The sequence below is a fragment of the Alternaria atra genome (genome assembly GCF_907166805.1).
Source record: "Alternaria atra isolate CS162 genome assembly, contig: 35, whole genome shotgun sequence".
Taxonomy (NCBI): domain Eukaryota; kingdom Fungi; phylum Ascomycota; class Dothideomycetes; order Pleosporales; family Pleosporaceae; genus Alternaria; species Alternaria atra.
Genome location: NW_025091334.1, coordinates 1999145 through 2019814, shown reverse-complemented (window position 1 = coordinate 2019814; position 20670 = coordinate 1999145). Strand labels below are relative to the sequence as shown.

The window sequence follows — 20670 nt, the reverse complement described above, 5'->3', positions numbered from 1 at the left end:
GACCAAACACGCCGAGTTTTGCTTGTCTTCTACCATACTTGGCTATGTAGATACCTCCAATATCTAGCTGGCCGGTTTATTGGAGCTGGCCTTCTTGCGCCGCGGCCTCTCGGAGCACCACGTGAAATCCCGAGGCGTTCCCGCCGTCAGTGGACGGACCATGTGTTATGACGCACTTAACGGCTCGCTCCGCGGATGCGTTGAGGGTCACGTTAATTCTCCACTTTGACGGTTTCAACTGTTCCATGTACTCTGTGATCTACCATGTCAAAACGAGTGGCTCGGACACGCCAGCCGCTCGACCTCGTGTCCTCCCCGCAGCATACAAGCCCCGAGACCTCGAGCTGAGCTTTGCTATGAACTGAGGCTTCATTTAAATCATGTCCAAAGCTATACTGTTAGTCAGTCTTTCTTCCAGCGCTCGTACCCCCTGCAAACAGACTAGTAGCCACCAAAACCAATACCCAGACAAACACCGTGGCGCCGTACCGCTTGCTAAGGCCAGACAAAACGGCCACGATACTCGAGTAGCGCTTGCATAGAAATTGCCGATCTGTCTGATTTAGCCTGTTGGTCACTCCAGGCCGCCCAGCACACCTGATGCAGAAATTGAGTGGGACTATGCAAAAGTCCCCTCAACGACATGGGAAATCTGCAAAATCCCATATTTTTGCTTTGAAATCCGATTAGACCCTCCCTTGCCTTGTTTTTTTGCATCATCGGACTTTGGCTCCGGCGCGTCTACCCAATCAATGCCGCACCCATCGACTCGTTGACATGCGTGTTGACGTAGTTGGCTCGAAGACCTCTCATTTCTGCGGGCTGTCCTTTACCATGCAATCAACGTTCCCAGCAAGTGTTGCACTCTACTGCTCCGCAGTCCCTTGGAAGCGATTGCTATGCCACCCTAGAGTCGAAGACCAGCCTAGAACAGAGATAAACCCGCGAGTATCGCCCCTAAATATCCCGACAACACGATACCATTGATAACTGCCAATGTTGGCAAGTGGCGGCAATAACAATCGCCCTAGTTCTCGGACATAGTGGCTCGATGGACTCTCTCGTCCCATTGGTCATAAACGCCTCTCCGTTAACAACCCTGAAATTGTTCACTGTTACGTTGGTGTACTCAATCGCCCCACGAGTTACGCTTGGTATGTCGTTGCGGTAGCCCACAATTACCGGACGTGCGACCCATATTTCGCACGGCCGCCGTGCAAACTACCAATGCTGTCGCGTCTCCTCACTCGTGATTGTTGACTGGGCATCGCAAGCCTACTTATTGTTTTTGTAGTAGCCTCAGACATACGGAACCTCTCAAGCCAATTCTCGCAGGAGTCTCATCAAACACAGCTCCTTATGCTCCTTATGCCTCTCATTAGGTGCTGAAATAGAGGGGGCTTCCTTTCCAGAAGCAAAGACCAGATTCATCGCCAAAATTAGCGTTGTAGTATGGCATGTATATAGAGGAAGCCCTAGTTTTACTGAGGTCAGCAAAAGAAGAAGTAACGGTAAGACTACTCCAGTTGAGTACTCTGGTCGTGTTCTTCCTCACTATCGTCCCGACCTAGAGTCATGTTTCAAAATCTTCCATTACTTGATCGCATATGCAGAGATCGATCCAGCATAAACAAGAAAATATAGCTAGCAATGTCATTGCATCTTTAACATCTTTCTTCGCGACATTTGACGTGGAGTGTTCGATGCGTGCAAGACGATTGGGGTTAGCGTGTCTTGGCGGGAGAGCGCGACGCGCACCGCGTCGTCGGCGCAACAGTGGGCACACACGAGCTCACCATCACCACCACAGCCTCGCTATGTCCTGAAGAAGCCTATCGCGATCGCATATACGGATCCCACGCGACCGCCAACACTACCGGACCCAACTTCCCGCGCGCCTTGATTGCGCCCACCCGCCGCGATGGGGTACATCAAGCAGATCACGATCCAGGGCTTCAAGAGCTACAAGGAGCAAATGCAAATCGAGCCCTTCTCGCCCAACTGTAACGTCGTCGTCGGTCGCAATGGCTCCGGAAAGAGTAACTTCTTCGCCGCAGTGCGCTTCGTATTAGGCGATGATTACCACAACTTGGGTCGCGAAGAGCGGCAGGCGCTGCTACACGAAGGGTCTGGTTCGGCCGTCATGTCAGCATATGTGGAAGTATGCTTCGACAATACAGAGGACCGCTTCCAGACTGGCAAGCCCGAATTCTTCTTGCGCCGGACCATTGGCGCAAAGAAGGACGAGTACTCTGTCAACCGCAAAAACGCTACCAAATCCGAAGTCATGCAGATTCTTGAATCTGCTGGCTTCTCACGGTCAAATCCCTACTATATCGTTCCGCAGGGTCGTGTCACGGCCCTCACTAACATGAAGGACTCCGAGCGCTTGAAGCTGCTGAAAGAAATTTCCGGTTCCAACGTATACGAAGAGAGACGCGCCAACAGTTTGAAGCTACTAGCCGAAACTGAGAACAAATGCTCCACCGTTGACGGTGTAATCGAATCCATCAATGGCCGTCTAGACGAGCTCGAGGGTGAGAAGGAGGAGTTGGAGGCGTGGAGCAGGAACGACAAGGAGCGCCGGTCGTTGATGTACGTACTGAAGTCGCGCGAGGAAGCCGATCTGGAGGCCTTGATCGAAAACATTGACCACCTCGAGAACCAGGGCCGTGAGATGAAGGAGAACAACGAAGCAGCCTTTGTTCAAACCGAGGCCGACATTGCGCAAATCGACATGGACATCAACAAACGAAAGGGTGACCTAGATGTCCTCCGAGAGGATCGTGTGCAGTCTGAACAGGAACGCAAGTCCGCGACACTGGAGAAGGCCAAGATTGAGCTCGAGCTCAAGTCGTTGCAGGATAACCAGTCGGTCGCCCAGCGAACGAAGAAATCGCGGGACACGCAGATCAAGTCACTCCAACAGCAGATACGCGCACGAGAGGCGGAACTCAAGCGGCTGCTACCCCAATACAATGCCAAGAAGGAAGAGGAAGAAGCTGTCAGGTCACAATTATTAGAAGCCGAAGGTCAACAGAAGCGGCTGGAGGAGAAGCAAGGTCGCACAGCGTTCTACACAACCAAACGACAGCGAGACGATGCATTGCGTGCACAGATTGAGGAGTCCAACGGCGACCTTAGCCGCCGCAAAGCTGTCCTCATGCAGACAAATGAAGAAATTACTCAGTTGGAGAGCGATGTCCAGCGTCTTGAAAACGAGATCGCTGAACTTCGATCAAACATTGAGAGCGAAGGAGACGCGAGCGTCAATCTTGCGGCAAAGGTCGAGCAAGCGAAAGATGCCTACAAAGCCGTACACGACGAGCAGACCAATCTCTACCGGGAAGAGAACAGAGTCAACACTCAACTCACGAATTCGCAAGCCGAACTTCGAAAAGCAGAGAGCGCCTTCTCTCGGCTACTTGACCATGGCACTAGCCGTGGGCTAGAGTCTCTTCGTCGATACCAGAAAGAAGGGGAGCTAGAGGGAGTACACGGCACCATCGCAGACCTACTCGATGTCAACAACGACTATAGGGCCGTCACCGAAGCCGCGGCCGAGGGTGCGCTCTTCAACGTTGTTGTGGATAACGATGAAGTCTCCACTAAGCTGATCGATAGGCTCATCAAGGATAAGGGTGGACGTATCACCTTCATTCCCCTCAACCGCATTCGGCCTCATGACTTGAATCTCCCTGCAACTGGTGACATGCAGCCGCTGTTACCAAAATTGAGGTATGACGAAAGATTCGAGGACGCGTTCAGACATGTGTTCGGCAAGATCGTGGTCTGCCCTGATTTGACTGCCTGCAAGAAGAACGCAAAGCAATACAACGTTCGCGCGTATACTCTCGACGGAGACAACGCTTCGCGGAAGGGCCAGTATCGAGGTGGTTACCATGACCTGTCTAAGTCGAAGATCCGGGCTTATCAAACACTGGCCGAAATCCGTACTCAGCACGACGAGCTGCAGCAGCGGAAGCGAGACATTGCCACCGAACTTGAGCAAAAGCGTCAGCAGCTCACTGCAGCACTAAGTGAGGTTCGCAGACGGGAACATGAGAAGGACAAGGGCGAGAATAGCTACGCGCCCATGCGAGAAGAAGTACGCATGAAGCAGAGGATTCTTCGAGACACCCAGGACAGCCTCGCGAGGAAACAGATAACCGCTTCAACATTTCAATCAACAATCAATCAGCTTGGCGCGCAACAGAGCGACTGGGAGGCAGAGATTGCTTCAAAATTCGAGAAGGCGCTGTCGAATGATGAGGAGCAGATGCTGATCACCTTACGGAGCACCGTGCAAGACCTGAGGCGACAATTTGCACGAACAAAGGAAGAGCGCACCATGCTAGAAACCCAGAAGGTTGAGGCTGAGCTAGATCTCAACGAGAACCTCCAGCCAGCGCTCGATGATATCCAAGTACAGCAGGGCGGCGCAAGCGGTTCCACTGGCCAGTCAACACGGTTACGAGAATGCGAACGAGCACTAGACGCGGTCAATCGAACCATCGCGAATCTCGATCAACAAATACAGGAGATAGACTCTCAGATCGAAGACATCCGAGCCCAGTTGAGCGAACTGGAGGACTCAAGAAACGAAAAGGAGGCCAGCAATCGACAGCTAGCAAAGACTATGGCGAGACAAGAGCAGGCCATGTCCAAGAAGGACTCGGATCGTAGCCGTCATACAGATCGATTGGCAGAGGTCAAGCGGGATATCCGAGATCTGGGTACCCTCCCTGAAGACGTCGATCGGAAATACACTCGATGGGACACCACCAAGGTAAGCTGCGTGTTGACACATTCAGACTTGCATATAGTTAACATTTCGAAAGGTCACGAAAGAACTCACCAAAGCCAATCAAGCTCTCAAGAGCTTTGCGCACGTCAACAAGAAAGCTTTTGAACATTACGAGAACTTCACACGCCAGCGACGCACCCTTACAGAACGTCGCACCGAACTCGACACGTCACGCAAATCTATTGAGAATCTCATCGATGTGTTGGATCAGCGCAAAGACGAGGCCATCGCGCGAACCTTCAAACAAGTTGCCGCCGCCTTTGGCGAAGTCTTTCAGCAACTCGTGCCCATTGGCCGCGGCCGCCTAATCATCAACCGCAAATCCGACCGCGACGCACGCGGCGACATATCCGATGACGACGATATGGAAGAAGAAGAAACACAGGGCAAGAAGAGCAAAGTCGAGGAGTACACAGGTGTCAGCATCGCCGTATCCTTCAACAGCAAGCATGACGAGCAACAAAAGATTGGCCAACTCTCTGGTGGCCAAAAGTCCCTTTGCGCACTCGCCCTCATCTTTGCTATTCAAAAGTGCGACCCTGCACCCTTTTACCTCTTCGATGAAATCGATGCAAATCTTGACGCGCAGTATCGTACTGCTGTTGCGCAGATGCTAGAACGATTGAGTGGCCAGGGCGGCAAGAACAAGGATGGTGGAGGCCAGTTTATCTGTACTACTTTCAGACCGGAGATGGTGCATGTGGCGGATCGATGTTATGGTGTTACCTACACGAACAAGACGAGTAGCATTGATGTTGTTGATAGGGAGGCGGCGCTAGAGTTCGTCGAGGGTATGCAGAAGGCCTAGGTGTAGTTATGAAGCAGGCCAAAGAAGAAGAAGAGGGTAATATGGGAAGCATTTTCCAATTGTGAATATCCTAGGCGGTGGCTCGTTTTCTTTCTCCGATAACAAGACCTCATGATGTATGTATATGTTTGCGACTAGGAGGGGAGGAGGAAATGCGTTTTCGCGGATTAATTAGCTATGTTACGCAGTCTCTGCTTTGCAACAGTTTGGCAACCTCTTTTCGTTCATTCCAGGAGTGCCTCGTCGCTGTGACAAGCCTGGTTTTTCACTGCATCTCTCTTTCCTCTCAGCTAAGAACAAAGAGAAGAGGCATGAACTTGTGTATACTAACAAGCTCGTTTCGTTTGTTGCTGTACCTATGCGGCAATGTACTTTAAAGGTCCTAGTTGTGCTTGACACCAGCATAGCAGAATGCATTGCAGATACCTCCAGGGTGCTTTATAGCTACAGTCCATTGAGTCTCAGGAGTGAGAATACGATCTTTTTGCAGTGTATTATACTGTATTACTCCACTACAGCGTCGTCAGGTCTACGTAGGTGTCGACTCCAGTCATTCTCCACAAGCAACACCGGTAGTTTAGAGCGTTTTCGTTTGATGCGGCCCTAGCATAGTTTCCCGTGGTGTCTTTGCTCATGGCTCTTCACTTTCATTTCTTTTTCCTCTCTTCATATGGTACTCAAACTAGCTCAGTCATCGACATCTCGGCATCTTGCAGAGACCGCAAGTTGTATGTGCGGAATGGTTGATTGCGGGTCACATTATGGGGCTTACGTTGACCGGCCGCAAACCGGCAATTCTTCTTACTCCTTCAGATAAGGTAAGGGTTGCAGGCTATTGGACTTCCTTTCAAGATCGAGACTGCCGCTGTAAATCATTGTATGCGCGTGCTGGCAGTATGATGCGACTAATAAGAGAAGAAATTCGTGTCGAGGATCGGAGTTTTAGTACGGGATCGCGAAGTTGGCATCCGCGGGCTAGCCATATTCGGCGCCGGTGGGGTCCGTTGGGAGTGGTTCTAGCTTTGGTTGGTGGTCTGGACGGCTTCGACTGTGCTTTTGTCCGATGACAGCGCAGCTCTCGTATCGAGATCGAGATCGACGTCGCTGGCTGTTCCGGTACGACTGTTCGTCCAGTGGTGCTTTCCGAGGCCATGTCGATGTATTGTGTTTAGTGCAAGTGCACTAATCCCGGACATGGACCTCTTCATCCAAACTTCAAAGCAAGCGGTAGCTTGCCTTCGCTGGCTAGACTCAGGGGAATGCAGTGCGACTAGCAACAGAGGTGTAGTCATGCGCATGTATGCGCATCCAACTGTATGGGTCTGCATATACTGCGAGGCTTGCAGTATGGAAGAGCAGTGATTGGATAGGGTCGAAGAGAGATTCGCAAGCGGTGGCGCGATGACACCAAGAAGGATGCGAGCTGCGCTGAAGTATGCGACAACGAGAGCGGTAAACGCGTCGCGAAAGTACATGATCCCGGCCGAAATATCCTCCCAGAAGAACAGCGTATCTGCGTCCGCAGCCTCATCAACATATTGAAGCCAAAGCCCTCCTATTCTAGTCTCAAAATTGATGTACGTTTGAGCGTCAACAAGTTGTCGTGACTGGCCGCTTTTTCGTGCGACGTACATATCTATCAGATCAACAACACAGCTCAGTAGTCTCTGGAACAGAGGCAATCGAATGTACTGTAGTGGCCCGTACAAGATTCTGTCCACTTGAACGGGCGTCTCCCTGCCATAACCGGTTAGATTGATGAACGCCATCTGGGTCCTGAGATGGTCTGCAAAAGGAGTAGGTAAGAGGTTAGCGTACATCTCACATATCTCTCATAGATGAACACTTACAGTAGATCTGGCATAATGTGCCTTCTGAGCATTGTTTCGGCTTGGTCACTTCAAGCATCTGAACAGCTCCGTAAATGTGCGACCGGTACGCTTCGGCGTTGGTCGATTGCATAGCTTCAAAAAAGCTGAACAGAACGCTCGTAGATACCATGTGTACCGTGACTTCATGCTTGGTTTGCGGTCGGGAGACGAATAAACCATGCATTCTTAGAGCTTCTCCGTAAAGCTTCCACGAGTGTTGTGCTAGTGCTACATTGCCGCTTTCGACAGCGCAGTAGGCAGATGCAGTAGCTTGCACAGCTAATACCAATGCTTCATTCGTGCCATCTGTCGTCAAAAAAGGTAGGCTATGCCACCATGTACGTCGGTTCCGAATGTCCTTGCCTTCACCCTCGGATGTGAAGTATGACAGGAAGCGCGCATAAAATCCTTCCGTTACGGCTGCTCTTTGCGATATTCGATACGGTAGTACGTCGCCTCGACGCATCCAGCCCTTCGCCAGCGATCCCGAGCTTTGACTTAGTTGTTTTGTCTTGCGCTTTCTCATTCCGTGTTTAGCGATACTCGTCATGTCTATAAACAAGGGACCATCTGGCAATCCAGGGCATTCACGACCGGTGCGAATGCACATGAGACATTGTGGAACCGTCGCATCGCATTTGATGCGTTTCTTTCGGCACGTTGCACACGAGTTTGTTCTTGCAGGCATCTAGGAAACTTTGAAGAGGAATCCAGAAGAAAGATGATATGTAGTGTATACGATTAAGACACTAAAGACGATGCATGTGATGTAAATGCAAAGCTGAATACCTAAGTACCCCGCTAGCTAGAGATGGTGAGCTAGGGGAAATTTCCAGACGCGGGATAGTGCGGCCCACATCACGGGGTTCTACATGGGCAGAGCTGACTATGCATTCCATCTCTTGTTTGATCCAGTTGTCGCCTCTTAATCGGCTTTATACAGCCCAAAGCAGGCGGCGTAGGCATATCGGAAAAAACACAAGAGTAATTGGTGTGACTTCAGATACCCTGGTCCGAAAACGACATGGGTCGTAATACAAGACTTCGAACAACAGGCCGACCCGAAAGCGCTCTGACTCTTCATCCACGTCTACATACGCCGTTCTTTTGATTTTTTATACATGTTGTGCTTCAATGAGCTGACAGCCGGGGATGTCATGCCGTTTCGCAGGCTTCCTCCTCGGCAAGTTTTGCTGATCTAATTTGGATCGCGATCCCGGCCTGCCAGAAGCTGACCAAGAGCTGCCGGATGCATCCATGGATGTATCTTGAGTCACTACTAAACGCATCCAAGCGTACCTGTCCACTTCGAAAACAAGCTTCTTCGATAGCGAATCAACCTCGCAGACCCTGATTGGTGGATGGGGACCCGCCTATTAATCTTCAGTCTCGTCCTCCAGCGGCACAACCGCCTCCAGGACCATCAAACAGCGACTCGTTCAGGTTCGCATATGGGGTCATTCCTGTTGTCTCTACCCACCAAAAAAAGCCATCTAGCGCCATATATCTTCCCTTACCGTGGTTCACCACGCCTCAGATCATCCAAGCAGATCCATTTCCCCCCATCCATCCCAGAATCATCGAATTCTGCGGAAGACCTGCCCGAAGTTCACCACGTGACTCAACAAATTCCCTAGAAGTGGATTCATGCGCCTGCTGCATTGGCATTAGCAGTGTAGTTCCCTACTGGCTTCCAATCATCGTGGTCTGTGCTATGCAGCAAATCCCACTTGGACAGTCCAGTCATGGACAGAGTAGGAAGATGGCGCCCCAGAACACGGGGCCGCAGCAGGGCAATGAAAGCTCGGAGAGATACGAGAAAGAGGAACGAGTGTCAGTGACTGCTTCTTCCCCACACCGAGACACTATGCTCTAATACGTTTTCTCAGGGCAAGGGCATGCAAAACGTGCCGGAAGCGAAGTACACAGCCTTCTTCGTTCGCGCTTAACCGCCGATGCTGACAACCTCCCAGAAGTCAGGTGTTCTGGTGATACACCGCGCTGCGCTAACTGCGAACGCAACAACTTAGTGTGCGTGTACGACCCAGCACGAAGAGATCGCTTGGGAGAGTATGTAAACCTGGAATCTCTACTCAATCACGTGTAGGCTAACTTTTCAGGGCCATGCGGTTGAACAAAAACCTTGTTGATCTCCTAAGAGACCTTGAGGAACGCGTCGATGAGGCCGATAAGAAGGTCATCAATCAGACTTTACACGATGTAGGGACCTTTCCCTCATTGAGCTTCCTATCATCTGCTATAGAGTCGTTGTTAACCTTGACCTTTTTTGCAGGTAGAAGACGATCTGGTCTCATTGGGTCCAGTGCGGTCCGTCAAGACTCTGGGTAAAAGGTCACGCCCACAGTCTACGCCAGGTCAAGACGGAAAGGATGGCGATCACGGGGAGGCCTTTGTGACTGCCTCAGTGGGATCCAACGAAGACCTCGACGTTCTCGATGAGGATTTGATGCGCAACCAACAGGCAAGAGAGACCGGCTACATGGGCCAGAATTCTGAGGTTCAATGGTTACGGAGCGTCCAGCGTCAAGCGGAACGGGGCAACACGAATCCTCGTGGTCAGCGATACGGTCCTCCTGGTTCAAGTGCAGAGGCTATAGATGAACGATCCGAAGCTTTGCACGAACGAAGGCAAAATGGAAGCCAAGGCTCGATGCATCACATTACTGACGCAACCTTCTATCTGGATGGCGACGATATTGAGATCGAGATTGCTGTGGATCCATTTGAGATGCCGAGTCCAGGTATTGCTGAAAAGCTCTTTAATTGCTATATGGACACAGTACACGGTACATTCCCACTGATACCTACCACCTTTGAGGACCAATTTCGTCGCTACGTTCAGTCTTGTCGATACGGTCGCCCGTACCATGTTCCCCAAACATGGCGTGCAACCATGAATCTACTCTTCGCAATTGGAGCAAAACACTCTCATCTCATTGGCGCCGAGTGGAGAGGCGACGAGAGAGACCACCTGATCTACATGACACGAGCAGTTCAGCTTTTGGATCTGAGAGACACTCTATCATTCCTTTCAGCTCCTAGTCTGGAAAAAGTTCAGGCAGTGAGTTTTCAATTCTTCTCATTTTTTTCCAAGCGTACCTAACACACTGAAATTTAGACAGGAACGTTATCGTTCTACTTTCTTGTGATTGGGCATGTGAGCAGAGCATGGATTATGATTGGACTCTCTCTTCGGCTTGCGTTTGCACTTGGTCTACATTTGCGGAACGAGGATCCGTCTTTACAACCGGCCAGGAAAGAGTCATTGGTGAATACATGGTGGTGTTTGCATTCGATAGAATGCCTCGTCTCCTCCATCACCGGCCGTCCTCCGGTTATCGCAAACGAAGATTGCACTATATCTTTACCACAGCATGATTCGGAATCGGCATTCCGAGACACCAGCGCGTCCCGACAAGCATCTCGCATTCGCACGACATATGGCTCGCCCCAGACGAACGTGAGTAGCAACGCTTCCGAATCTAGTAGGCGTAACAGCGACCAGTCCCACTACTTTTACACGTACATTACCTTGACTATCATTTCACAAAAGGTCCTTCTCCACCTGTATTCACCTCGAACTGCAGTTCAGTCTTGGGAGGTATGCATGCTCTCTTCCATTCAAATCACATACTTGTCGCCCAGCCGTTCTTTGTATGACCCCGTGATAGTTTGCTAACTATTATATCTACAGCACGTTCAGACAAAGATAACGGAGTTGCTCAAGGAATTGGACGATTGGTTAAAGACAGCTTTGCCACCCGAGGACATCCGTTCCAGTGACTGGTCTCAGCGACCCCATCTCAATCGCGAGCGCTTTTTGCTCCGAATGTACTACTGGAGTACAAAAATCCTTATTACGCGACCTTGTCTTTGCCGGATTGAGCGGAGGATATCAACGGAGAGCAGCACATCCATGAACTTCAACAGCGAGACGGCAGAGACATGCGTTGAAGCCGCTCGACAGATGGCGAAGTTGTTCCCTGAAAAGCCAGACACAGGCTTTATCTACTCTCATGGACCATGGTGGGATGTGACTCATCTCAGTAAGTCTATGGTCGGTGAATAGATATAAGACTATTGCTGATTATCATCCAACAGTTATGCAAGCTTTAGCTGTCCTGTTGCTAGAGATGGCGTATGAGGGCAAGCATTTGAAAGATGAGAAGGATGACATCATTGCATGTATAAAAAAGATGATGCGCTGGCTTCACGCAATGAAAGTGAATGACCCAGTCGCTGCTCGAGCTCACGGCGTCATTTATAAGATTCTCAATACGTGCGCCCCTGCCCTTCGAGAGCAGGTCAAGGAGTTAGTTGCCGACGATATGGATGGGATTTCTCAGCCTTCACGTCCTTCACGCTCTGGAGCTTCCTCCACAGTACATACGCAGTCGACTTCATGGAAAACACCAGTTGACGGCGTCTATTCTCAGGAAATGCCGGCAAACTATCCGCCCCCCCTTTCCCACAATCACTTCATGGACCCTCTTCTCCCATATCCTGGATCGACATATCAACCACCGCCTTATGCTTTTGGCAATCCTTTTATTACGAACTTTGACCAAGGAGTGCCGTTGGTGGACATGCAACAACTGTGGTGGCATTCGGCGCCCCTCAGTAATCTGGGCCTAAATCCTTCTGACACGACTCTACCCCAGGAGCAGCTCATGCAACAGCAGATGCAGCAACAAATGTACGAACAGATGCAGCAGGCCGATTACACAAAGGAGCAGCATGATGGAGAGGACGTCTTCTCACAACCGCCCAGTTAGCCATTGGGCAGACTGATGACGAGGTTAATTCTCCTTTTCAATAGCGTCGGTATATTAGCAAACACCGATTCCCCCAAATAGAGATGGCTTAAGTCACGGGGCTATACACGAAAACACACCATTTCAGACTCATCTCCACTCGAATCAGCGTCACTTCATGCATGTGCGTTCTGCGTAATCTCTACTTCATCCTAAATACTCTCCATCGATGATCTACTAAAAGACGACAGCGACTGCGTTGCAGTATTGATCGAATTAGTAACCCGTTCTCGTTCCCCTCGTCACGTATGTGTCGACATACCTCATTAGGCGACACGGTCTCGTAGAAGACGAAACCCCGATATGCAGGATTGTAATCGTTCTTTTGAAGCACTCTTTTGAGCACGTTTGTATAGGAGGGGTTACAAGTGTCGCTTACCTTGTTGACGTGGTAGGTAGGCGTTAAAATACGAGACAGCGTGCGGTAGATGACCACAACACTATCCCACATCCAGGTCATGGTGCTCGCGTTTGTGGTGGTTAGCTCCAAATGAGTAAGGTGGTTGTGATCTGAGCGCGAGAGGATGCGAGGTGAATGTGATGGTGATTCACAGTGTAGAAAAGACACTGGTGTTGTGTTCTGCGGAGTGAAGAGGCTACGCGCATGTGCAAGAATAGTGCACGTGCAAGGTTTAGGTAAGATTGACGTAAGGATGAGGATTCGCTATACCCTCTCGAGTATGGCACTGAGGGTCCGTAACCAATCGTTCTTGCGCAGGTGGCCTGAAGTAGGAGTTATGATGGTGTGATGGATTCACCAAAGGTTCTTTCGTGACAAGTCCTTGCTATGTATATGGGCCCGATATTCAGCTTCCAAGAGAGACACTATCAGAAAGATTGCAATGTTCAATTACGGTCTGAGTGTGTGTGAGACACTACCATAACGATTCTCGGCGTTCAATTTACAAACAACAGGTCATAAACGGTGCTATACAAGTCAATCATCACTCGTCACATCAACCACTAGATGGCTGCCTCTTCTTCAAGACGTTCCTCCGTTGTTTCCTATCCGCTTCCAATAGTCTTTCCCGATCGATTTGACTCTTGTTACTACTCCCCTTGCCGAAGTCTTCTCCTTGTGTGATTGTGACTCCGCTGACGGCTTTGCCCGCGCCAATAGTGATACCATTGGCTCCGAATTTGCCCGCCATACTCTTCGTGCTCTGCTCGCTGTCGAAGCTTGACCTTCTGGCGGGAGTTTGGTTAGCGGGTGTGGTAGTTTGAGACGGATCGGTACCAGCGACTTCGTCCGAGGACCACCATCCTTCGGGCCGAGAGGTGGAGGTCTTTTCCGTGATTTGTGAATCGCCAACTGACGCACCTGGGGAGTTGAAGGATATGGTCGATATCCTGTTTGAAGGGTCCGGCGTGGATATAGTTGAGATTCTGTTTGAAGGGTCTGGTGTGGACATGGTTGAGAGTCTGTTTGAAGGCGTTGGTGACATGACTCTGCTGCGGATAGGTGAGGGCTTTTCCTCAGTGATGGCCCTCCGGTGTGTAGCAGGTCGTGTTGTCTTGGGTGGAGATACGGCACTGGCTAACGACAATGGCCTTTCTGCTATTGTCGAACCATCGATGGAACTCGGCGTCCGCGAGTGCTGAGGCACTTTCCTTGTCCGTAGCGCTACTGGAGCTGTCGCACTCTCGTCTCCCGCATCGTCGTCATCGTAGTCGTCGCCGTCGAGCCCTGGTAACTTGCTGGATTCTGGCAAAAGGCCTTGGTACCGACCCGGGGATCGCAAGCGTCGTTGTTTTTGACCCTCTAGAGCTGCCACATCCGCGCCTGCAAATTTATCCAATGCTTCAAAGACATGTGGGAAGACAAGAGTGTTGACCGACTCTGCCCATAAGAAGTCCAGATGCTCGTAGTGAGGGATCTCCTTGGCGATAGTATGAGAAGGTAGCTCCTTTAGCATTACTTTGATATCGACCAGACTGTCCGAGCCACCGTAGACAAGCACAATAGGCGTCTTGATGTTCTTGGTCGGAAACTTGGCAACCTTGTAGTATTTGGATCGATTCGAGGTAATTGGGTTTGGTGCTTCATCATCGTACATCTGGAATGTGCCGTTTCGAATGATCTGGAACCAATGTACCACGCTCTTGGTCGACGTGTATGAGTATAGATGCGGGTATGCTGCGAGTTTTTGCTCAGGTAGAATGTTGACAGCGGACCAGTTGAACAGGAAGCGCAGGGACATGTCGATGAAACGAACGAAGATGGGTGGATAGAGGATAGACTGCCACATGGTTGCTGAAGGGAGGATAGTCTTCCGCCCAAACGCCAGATATAGGATATCCGGTGATGCCTTCACAAAGGCATCGACAATGCCGGACGCAACACCCTTTGGCGACATGGCCGGGGCGAGCGCAATGAAGACATCCACCTTCTCATTCAGCGTGGGATGTATAGATAGTGTAGCGAATGCTTGCGCGGTTCCTTGGGAAAAGCCAATGTAGGACAAAGAGGGCTGATGTGTAGTCTCCAGGATATAGGCGATGGAATCGGGAATGTCGTGAAAGGCAAATTGGTCCATGCTGAAGTTCCAGAAGCTGCTCGAGGTAGGAGGCGTATGGACACTCTTCTTGGAGTACTTGTTTCCGCGATTGTTGCCGAGCCACACATCGTACCCTCGCTCTACCAGCTCAAATGGCAAGCATCGCTCCTTGTCGGTCAAGCAGACCCACACCTCGCTATTCATCATAAGACCGTGGTGGAGGTAGACGACCTTCTTCTTGACGCCTTTTGCTCTATCTCCACTGTTGACGCGCACATTTTCTTCGCCTTGTCGCCAGCCCAAACGGTGCAGGCCCAAGAGATATCCATCACCCGTCTGTACAATATGTTCCTCGCAGTAGTAGCCGTAAAGGTCGCATAGCTCGGTAAAATCGGATGCGTTGGCGATGGAGCTCCACACGCCCTTCTTCTTCTGGCGCGAGCGCTTGGACGAGGGCGAGGAGAGGTGGTTGAATAGGCGTCGGGTGAGGCGATAGCAAAAGTTGATAATGGGCGTCGGGAGGGCGAGGGTGATGACGGCGATGATGGACTCGAGGATGATAAGACCTACAGAAATAGACAGGGCGATATACTCGCGGATGTGTAGGCGTGAGAGGAAGGGTATATGGGGCGCCATGGTGCCCTCGGGCTTGTCAAGGCGAGCAGGGCACACGAGCACTTAAAGCAGAGACGAAACGGCACAAAGACAACGCATCGCCCCTCTGGGAGCGCGGACCTCGGAAAAGTCGAAGCTTGAGCCCCTCCTGAATTACGGTGAAGAGGGCATGATAGCTCCAGCAGCCAATGTCGAAATGACGTTCCAGACGGAAGCATCTATCCCTGACATGTGACAACGCATTTAGGCCCGGACGTTAGCGCGACGTTTCCGCCGATGTGCTTTTGCTCCACCATATCACTCCACCCATGCATTGTTGAATGCGCTGGTAGCCACCCACGACCACCCCGCCAACATGCCGCAATCATGTAAAGACATCCGTATGGCTTGTTTCATCTGTTGTCCAATCCCTCGGCTAACCGTAGTGGCTAGGCGCTGCGCTGGCATTCTGCCTCCAAAATAGCGACTGCATAATGGTCGACAGACACACTCCCGGCGAATGTCTGCGTCCGCCCCTCAAATACACGCTCCCCACCCAATGCCAGCAATTGCAGAAAGGATACGCCGAATGCAAAAAAGGCATGATTGACATGCGCAAGCGATTCCGCGGCAACCGCCCAATTGCCGTACAGGGACAACTCGAGACGGGCGCATTTGGCCAGGGACGAGCCGAGGCAGACGAGAAGACGGGCACAATCGAGGAGAAGGGATACATGCTCTACGCCGGACGGCCCTACAAGGACGTCAAGGAGACCAAGGGCGATGAGGATCCAGACAACAAGGGCCTGGAGCGGTAGTGCTGCGTTACCGCGCAGACAGCAACACCGCTTCACTGCGGGGAGACAGTGGAGGCTGCAAAATCTCTTCTCGGATCTGGCACACGACAACTGCATAGATTGGCGTTTGGGTATGAGGAAAGGGGTCCCCATCTCCCCTCTGTATAGCAAGCCTGTACATTACGCATACTAGCCATACATTACGAAACTTTTGGTATGACTCGATGAACAACTTTAGACTACCATGACTAGCTCGCTCTCTAGAAAACGACCATATACGGTCGATCAAAACACTCATCCCACCCCGAAACTCCGCCCTTCCAATATCTCCTCAATATCAAACACGCTTTCAGCGGATAACTCGTCCCTAGCGTCCTGCTTAGATCCTCTAAACTCGCCTCAACCCAGTTCCTTGTCGCCTCCCCACGATGTATAGCCTCTACACCCGCCACGATCAGCGGCCATACCATAAACCTAGCGATACGTGGGGCTTTGAGTGCGACGCGAAGGTTGCTGAGTAGGACATCGCCGTAAGCTGTTTGACTGTCAAGCGCTGCAAACGTTGGTGGGAGGACAGTGAGTGAGCCGAAGGACAAGGTGGCGTACAGCGCGACGGCGGACTTGTACACGGTGCCAATGGTCAGCCATTCCGTGTAGAAGGTCCCGGGTTGCGCCCAGTCCTCGGCGGAGAAGGCATCGATGCGAGTAAGGAGATCGTGAGCCTCCAGCGTGTGTTCCGGATCAAAGTCACACTGTAACACTGCCGCAGAAGCTTTGGCGCGTAGTCGGTTAGTACGCAGCATCTCGGTGAATAGGTCGGGCGGACAAAGCGTGTACGGAAAGATGAGGCTGTAAATGCCGATTATATCCCCGGTGATGTCTTCTGCAGTGTTGCTGATCTCGACTTGGTCCCACGAAGGACTGCACGTGTTGGCCAGAGACACAATACTGATCATCTGAGTGAGATATTGAATGCAGCCTGGAAGACGGAAGCGACGTACAGTAGGTAGATCACCAATGATGGTACCAAGTGCGGTGCCTCCTTCATGAGTTTCTTCGGCCCGCCTCTCAGGTCGACTATTCGCTTCATACCATCCACATGCAAACGCCAGTCCGCAAAGGTAGGATTCTGGACCTAGAGGTACTCGTCAGTACTTTACTTGAAGTCTCGCCATCCAAATATGCTCGACTTACCTCTAAACACATGAACATAAGAATGGTGGTGATTGTCATGTCCGAACATCTTGTCTTGTCTTGGCCGATATGCCGGCTTAGTGCTCGCAGAGCTGCTCCACGGTGATGATACATTTTCCATCGGTTGGGGGTAACCACTGCGCGATCTGTTCTCGACGGTAGAGTGTGGATGAAATGATTGAGGGACAGGCAGACGAGTGCATGGTGAATGGCTGGGGTGAGTAAATGTAAGGCTTGTACAGGAAAAGGTACGAGGGCAGGATTAGGTGCCAACTCTCCGGCTGCCTTGTATCTTGTATGTATGCGTAGGTTATCTGGTCGCATCAGCCAGTTGTTCCAGACATCCGTTCAAAGGTCAAGAATCGGAAACATGAAAGGATCACTTACAGTACTGAACGGCTTGCACCACTTCAGATGTTTCATCCATAAGGTCTTTGTACATCGGTACATCCTCCACCTGTAAAACCCAAAGTAGACGTTTAAGCCGTTGAAGAGGATTAAGATTCGAGCGCAACAACTTCGCAGCCTCCTCTTGTGAGCCGCTTTCGACAATCGCTTCAATCTTGGCCCTTCCGCCAATCTCGAATATCCTAGCAGCCTCTCTGGCACTAGCTATCATCTTGAAAGACAGTGCATGAAGTTCTGCGACCCGATTCTCAGCGTGGGGGGGTCGATCCTCCCCCCAAGCCGCTAGAGCTGCTTCGTAGTCTACGGGTTCACAGATATAGTCCTCTTCATGCAACGGTCCACAGAGCTTATGTTCAGGTGCGCTAGCTTCATGACATAGTCTCGTCCCACTATTGGTTGTAGGCCCAACGGTGTAGATCGTCGGTTCGCCATTGTCTTTCTTCCTCCTTCGTCTAGAAGTCACCTTGCCTGGCTGAACCCACTGCAGCGGTTTTGCGTCATCGTAACCAGAGCACTGCCGACCAGCTTTATGACACTTCTTGCAGTGCGGTAGTGTGTTATCGCATACTAGACGCCGTTTGAGGCAATCCCAACATTGGCGTATTGCTTTCTTTTCTCCTTTTTCGGCCATGGTCGCTTCCGACGGTGGATAAAATTGCGTATATTCAATCAGAAGGTATACGTGAAGAAGACGGTGGTCGCGGCAGGTCTGAACGCTCCATAGAACTTCGCATTTCTGCAGATTTATTACTACAGAGGGCTTAAGCTTACGGTCTGGTCTGATACTGATGAGTGGCTGATGGCGATAGCTATACTGGTCGATATGTCCGTCTTGGCCATCATTGCTACCGCATTGGGTCTAGTCAAGGTGAGGCGGCTTACTTGCAGGTACATGTGGCTGGGGGCCTTGAACGGGTTCGTGTTCGGAGGTGCCGCGCAGAAGCTTGTGCTGCCTACTACATTAGATAAGTGAAGTATCTGATTGGTGATTTGAAGTATGCAGAAATATGGTTTTGGGGTTTGATGGGCTATGATGAGGTCGTTCGGCAGGAAGGAGTGATGCGTCCTGGTCCAATCAGCATTCGCGTCGTCTCAACTTCCCTCCAGGGCTCAAGTGACCCTACCTTGCAAACACCACCCAAATGAAGCCCAGGTCAGGGCACTGTCGTCGCGCCTCGCGCACCACCACTATATTTCTTTGTGTGTATACGTCTGCCACTATGAGAAGTTGCAAGTATCTCACACGTCGCACTTGAACTGCATATAGTCGCGAGATCGCTGAGTTAATTTGGTTCTGCGACAGGACGTTATCGCTCTGTTCGTTCGATTGACCCTTACCGGTTTCTCGTCAAGGAGGCGATATTTAGGTATGTCAAAGCAGTGCTTGCGCACGTGATCCCACCGGAATCTTGGCCAACATCAGTGCCACTTTTGGACTAGCCCGTAGTAATTCCGTTAAGCATGCTATCTTGAGACATTATTCACTATTTTGAAGCTTTTACTGTAGCCCTTGCGGTATAAAACCGCGGGGTTCGCATACTGCTTCTCATACCATCCCCTTGCTCTCTCAACGATCGAAAGTTACAATGGTTCTTGCAAACGGCGATATCGTCCCTGGTAGTGTCTATCTATACCAGCCCGTCAAATGGGCTCCTCCTATGTTCGCAGCATGGTTTGCAGTTGCGACAATTGCACATGTCTGGCAATGCATTAGATACAAAGCATGGAAAATTACTGGCCTTCATCCGCTCTGCGGTCTACTATTCACGGCAGGCTTTGCCGTTCGTTCTTATGGCGCATTCTACTATGAGGATATCGGAGCATATCTTGCAAGTACAATACTGATATACTGCGCACCGTAAGTGATTGGTCCTCTTCTTTGATAGTAACCAACACCCAATGATCAGTCCAATCCTAGAGTTGGCCAACTACCATGTACTCGGCCGAATACTCTACTATGTTCCTTACCACTCGCCTCTCCACCCTGGTCGTACCCTCACCACGTTTGGCGCAATCTCTAGCATTGTGGAAGTTCTAAATGCGATTGGCGTTTCTTGGCTGGCGAACCCCAACGTCCTCGAGACCTATGCCAACCTTGGACATATCTTCATGAAGGTAGCACTAGTCTTGCAGGTCGGTGTCATCCTTTTCTTTTGCATGATTGCTGGGATGTTCCATACGCGGTGTATGAATGGTGGGATCAGGTCAAGGAAAGTGCAGGGTCCACTCTTCACGCTGTACATCAGTATGACCCTTATCCTTACCCGCACGATCTATCGCATAGTTGAGCACTTCGGTTTCAGTCACATACCCCAAAATCCATCGCAAGATTGGGATCCCATGGCGCTTTCTCCAATAATACGATATGAATGGTTCTTTTGGGTTTTTGAGGCGAGTCTCATGCTCGTAAACACCGTGTTGTGGAATTATCGCCATCCGCGCCACTACCTACCGGAGGACTATCACATCTACCTGGCTCAGGATGGGCAGACTGAGCTGCAGGGTTCAGGATGGAAGGATGACATGCCGTGGATTATGACCTTTATAGATCCCTGTGGGTTGACTACATCGTTGACTGGTGGTGCTCGAAGGACTGAGAGGCCGTTCTGGGAGAGCAACGGCTATGAAACCTCGGAGATCGCTCAGAGACATCGCGGTGATGTAGGAGTCAAAGCGTGAGCAGACTACTTCCTTTGATGATCATGTAGAGTAAGTCTATCTCCTACGCCCTTGTCCGTTCTCCAGGAAGTGAATCTAAGGTCAGACAAATAGTATAGACTAGTCGCAAATATCGGACCTTACAATCTTTCATACCGCCGTACGCGTATGTACAACCATTAGGAATGCGTATTGCACGA

General features: G+C 50.8%; 7 protein-coding genes across 7 annotated transcripts; 4 read left to right on the top strand and 3 right to left on the bottom strand.

The window, feature by feature from the left end:
* Positions 1–1921: 1921 nt before the first annotated feature.
* ALTATR162_LOCUS11567 (uncharacterized protein) lies at positions 1922–5615 on the top strand (the record flags this gene model as incomplete). Its single annotated transcript, XM_043319209.1, has 2 exons — positions 1922–4789; positions 4842–5615. 2 exons carry the CDS (start codon positions 1922–1924, stop codon positions 5613–5615), a joined length of 3642 nt encoding a protein of 1213 aa, XP_043175144.1.
* Positions 5616–6631: 1016 nt separating this feature from the next.
* On the bottom strand, positions 6632–8036 carry ALTATR162_LOCUS11566 (uncharacterized protein; the record flags this gene model as incomplete). The annotated part of the gene is made up of 2 exons (XM_043319208.1): positions 6632–7401; positions 7466–8036. The coding sequence occupies 2 exons, from the start codon at positions 8034–8036 to the stop codon at positions 6632–6634; spliced, it is 1341 nt and encodes a 446-aa protein (XP_043175143.1).
* Positions 8037–10400: 2364 nt separating this feature from the next.
* Positions 10401–12282, top strand: ALTATR162_LOCUS11565 (uncharacterized protein; the record flags this gene model as incomplete). Its single annotated transcript, XM_043319207.1, has 3 exons — positions 10401–10568; positions 11202–11553; positions 11609–12282. The coding sequence occupies 3 exons, from the start codon at positions 10401–10403 to the stop codon at positions 12280–12282; spliced, it is 1194 nt and encodes a 397-aa protein (XP_043175142.1).
* A 995-nt stretch (positions 12283–13277) lies between these two features.
* On the bottom strand, positions 13278–15455 carry ALTATR162_LOCUS11564 (uncharacterized protein; the record flags this gene model as incomplete). The annotated part of the gene is made up of 1 exon (XM_043319206.1): positions 13278–15455. The coding sequence occupies one exon, from the start codon at positions 15453–15455 to the stop codon at positions 13278–13280; it is 2178 nt and encodes a 725-aa protein (XP_043175141.1).
* Positions 15456–15907: 452 nt separating this feature from the next.
* On the top strand, positions 15908–16231 carry ALTATR162_LOCUS11563 (uncharacterized protein; the record flags this gene model as incomplete). Its single annotated transcript, XM_043319205.1, has 1 exon — positions 15908–16231. One exon carries the CDS (start codon positions 15908–15910, stop codon positions 16229–16231), a length of 324 nt encoding a protein of 107 aa, XP_043175140.1.
* Positions 16232–16470: 239 nt separating this feature from the next.
* On the bottom strand, positions 16471–18443 carry ALTATR162_LOCUS11562 (uncharacterized protein; the record flags this gene model as incomplete). The annotated part of the gene is made up of 4 exons (XM_043319204.1): positions 16471–17158; positions 17212–17345; positions 17405–17718; positions 17792–18443. The coding sequence occupies 4 exons, from the start codon at positions 18441–18443 to the stop codon at positions 16471–16473; spliced, it is 1788 nt and encodes a 595-aa protein (XP_043175139.1).
* A 955-nt stretch (positions 18444–19398) lies between these two features.
* Positions 19399–20491, top strand: ALTATR162_LOCUS11561 (uncharacterized protein; the record flags this gene model as incomplete). The annotated part of the gene is made up of 2 exons (XM_043319203.1): positions 19399–19670; positions 19720–20491. 2 exons carry the CDS (start codon positions 19399–19401, stop codon positions 20489–20491), a joined length of 1044 nt encoding a protein of 347 aa, XP_043175138.1.
* Between the last annotated feature and the right edge of the window lie 179 nt (positions 20492–20670).